The sequence below is a fragment of the Buceros rhinoceros genome, unplaced genomic scaffold (assembly GCF_000710305.1).
Source record: "Buceros rhinoceros silvestris isolate BGI_N320 unplaced genomic scaffold, ASM71030v1 scaffold13715, whole genome shotgun sequence".
Lineage (NCBI taxonomy): Eukaryota > Metazoa > Chordata > Aves > Bucerotiformes > Bucerotidae > Buceros > Buceros rhinoceros.
Genome location: NW_010414645.1, coordinates 11,207 through 13,224, shown reverse-complemented (window position 1 = coordinate 13,224; position 2,018 = coordinate 11,207). Strand labels below are relative to the sequence as shown.

Sequence of the window (2,018 nt, the reverse complement as noted above, 5' to 3'; positions counted from 1 at the left end):
GGTGGAGGTGGCATCGGCACCGACACTGGACCGTTTTGCACTGGGACATGAAGGAAAACCGAGTTATTGCTGTGAACACCGACTGAAATGGCACAAGGGCCGCAGAAAAAGTCCCAACATCCACCTTCTCACCTGCCTCAGCTGCTGCTGCTAAGGTGGGCAGTGGTGGCGGAGGTGGTGGCAATGGCACTGAAGATGCAGCTCCAGCGACGCAAGTGCCAGCCACAGCCTCTGACCCTGCCAGCACCATCCCGGAGCCCAGAGCAACGGGAAGGATGGAGATGTCACCATCACCTTTCTTCTGGATCTTAATGGTTCCCTGCTTCTCCAGTTCATGGATCTTTTTCTCCAGTGTCGACTGTCGCTGGATGGCTTCTTCTTTCTCCTTCACCATTTTCCTCAGGGTGTGGACCTGGGTATTTGCATCTTTGTAGATCTCCTGAGAGTGCCACAGAAACAAGGCGTTTGCACTTGGACTCACACAACAGAAACCCAGCACCAGGGAGAGGGTTCTACGTCCATCTGTGAGTGCACACACGTCATTCCGCCAGAGATGTGTCCTAGGTTCAACACTGGGACGCTGACAGAGGTCACCGGGCCTGGAGCCGTTACCTGCCGTGCACCAAGCGGCAGGAGATGGCTCTCCAGCGGGCCGGCACCCAGCCCCAGCTCCCCATCGCACTCACCCGGATCACATCCAGTTCTTTGTTTCTCTGCATAAGCTGTTTTTCCAGTTCCACAATCTTGGCCATGGCTTCGTTCTCCGTATCTTGGAGTTTCTCAGATAACTATCAGTCAAAAGAGAAACAGATGACAGAAGTGGGTAACAGCAGTTTTCTCAGCCAGGAGTGCTTGTCGCAGCAGTGGGACACGGTAAATTTTCGATAACCCAGCAAACCCCGAAGTCTGTCTTTCAGAAAAAAGGAGTTTCCAGGTGCAGCTGGGGGCACTAAGCGCCTTGCTGAAGGTTCCTCTGGTGATGAACACACCCTTCAGCTACGGCCGGCAGGTGACTCGGCCGGGCCGTAGCTATGAACCTGCCCCCCTCCACAACAAAGACTTAAAATGCCAGTATTTTACACACACACCGTCTGATCCGAACACAACCCCCCCAGAACGCTGCGATGCCGCTACTGCAAAACAAAGAGATGCCAAAACGGTGGGACCTACAAACATCACCTCTCAGCACGAGGCTAATTCGATTAGTGATGGATTAAAGAGTTTATTGCCCTTTATCTCCACCGTCGTTTGATTTATTTTTATTTTTCCCAGCCCCACAGCCCCGGGATGGGAAATCCCCGCTGTTCTTGCTGGCTTTTTCCACCAGCACCAATCACCCCGACTCGGGCGAGGTGGCACCACTTGCTGCGGTTTTGAGTCGGAACTTCTGCAGTTCTATTGTTAGCACTTCTGTCAACACAGGGCAGAAAATAACGTCCACGCTCCTGGGATGAGTCCAGTTTATGTCACAAGAGATGAGGAGCAAGTCCTTAAAAATTTGCCACCAGAGTAAACGACTGAGTTTCTGAAGAAAACTAAAAGGAGCAGATCCACGAAGCAAACGGTGCCCCTTCTACGGCACCGCTTGTCTCTGGCAGCAGAGCACCTCAGAGGGGCAAACCCTGCCCAGCACGCTCCCTGAAGAACAGTTTATTCTAAGTGATGGCCACAGATGGCAACAAAGAGGGTTTTTTAAAGCATGGAAAACATTGCAAACACGAAGCAGCCAAGCTGTGTTTGCTAGACTGAAGCAGTCGGGGGTGCGAGCCTCTCAAGTGCCATGGCCGTGTCAGCAGTTGGACAGGCAGGGAGGGACCACAGGGCATGGGCCAAACCGTCCCTCGATGCACACAGACTGGGTGCACCAAGCCCTACGTTAAGAGTTTCTCATCAGGTTAATTAACAGCTTATGAAGAAATGAGCTTACGGACAAGTGGAGCACCCGTCAACTAACACATGCAGAACGTGCTGTGCCTGTCAGTGCTGCAAGGGGCTGTGCGAGAGCTGGGGAGGGGCTG

At 53.0% G+C, this 2,018-nt stretch overlaps 1 protein-coding gene across 1 annotated transcript in view; it reads right to left on the bottom strand.

Moving 5' to 3' along the window:
* FMNL2 (formin-like 2) overlaps positions 1–2,018 on the bottom strand; it is a gene marked incomplete at its 5' end in the record, with an annotated part of 21,415 nt that overhangs the window by 14,019 nt on the left and 5,378 nt on the right. The window contains 3 exons of the mRNA XM_010137160.1: positions 2–40; positions 133–439; positions 687–788. Coding sequence (XP_010135462.1) covers positions 2–40; positions 133–439; positions 687–788 — 448 coding nt within the window. The remainder of the gene's footprint in view (position 1; positions 41–132; positions 440–686; positions 789–2,018) is intronic.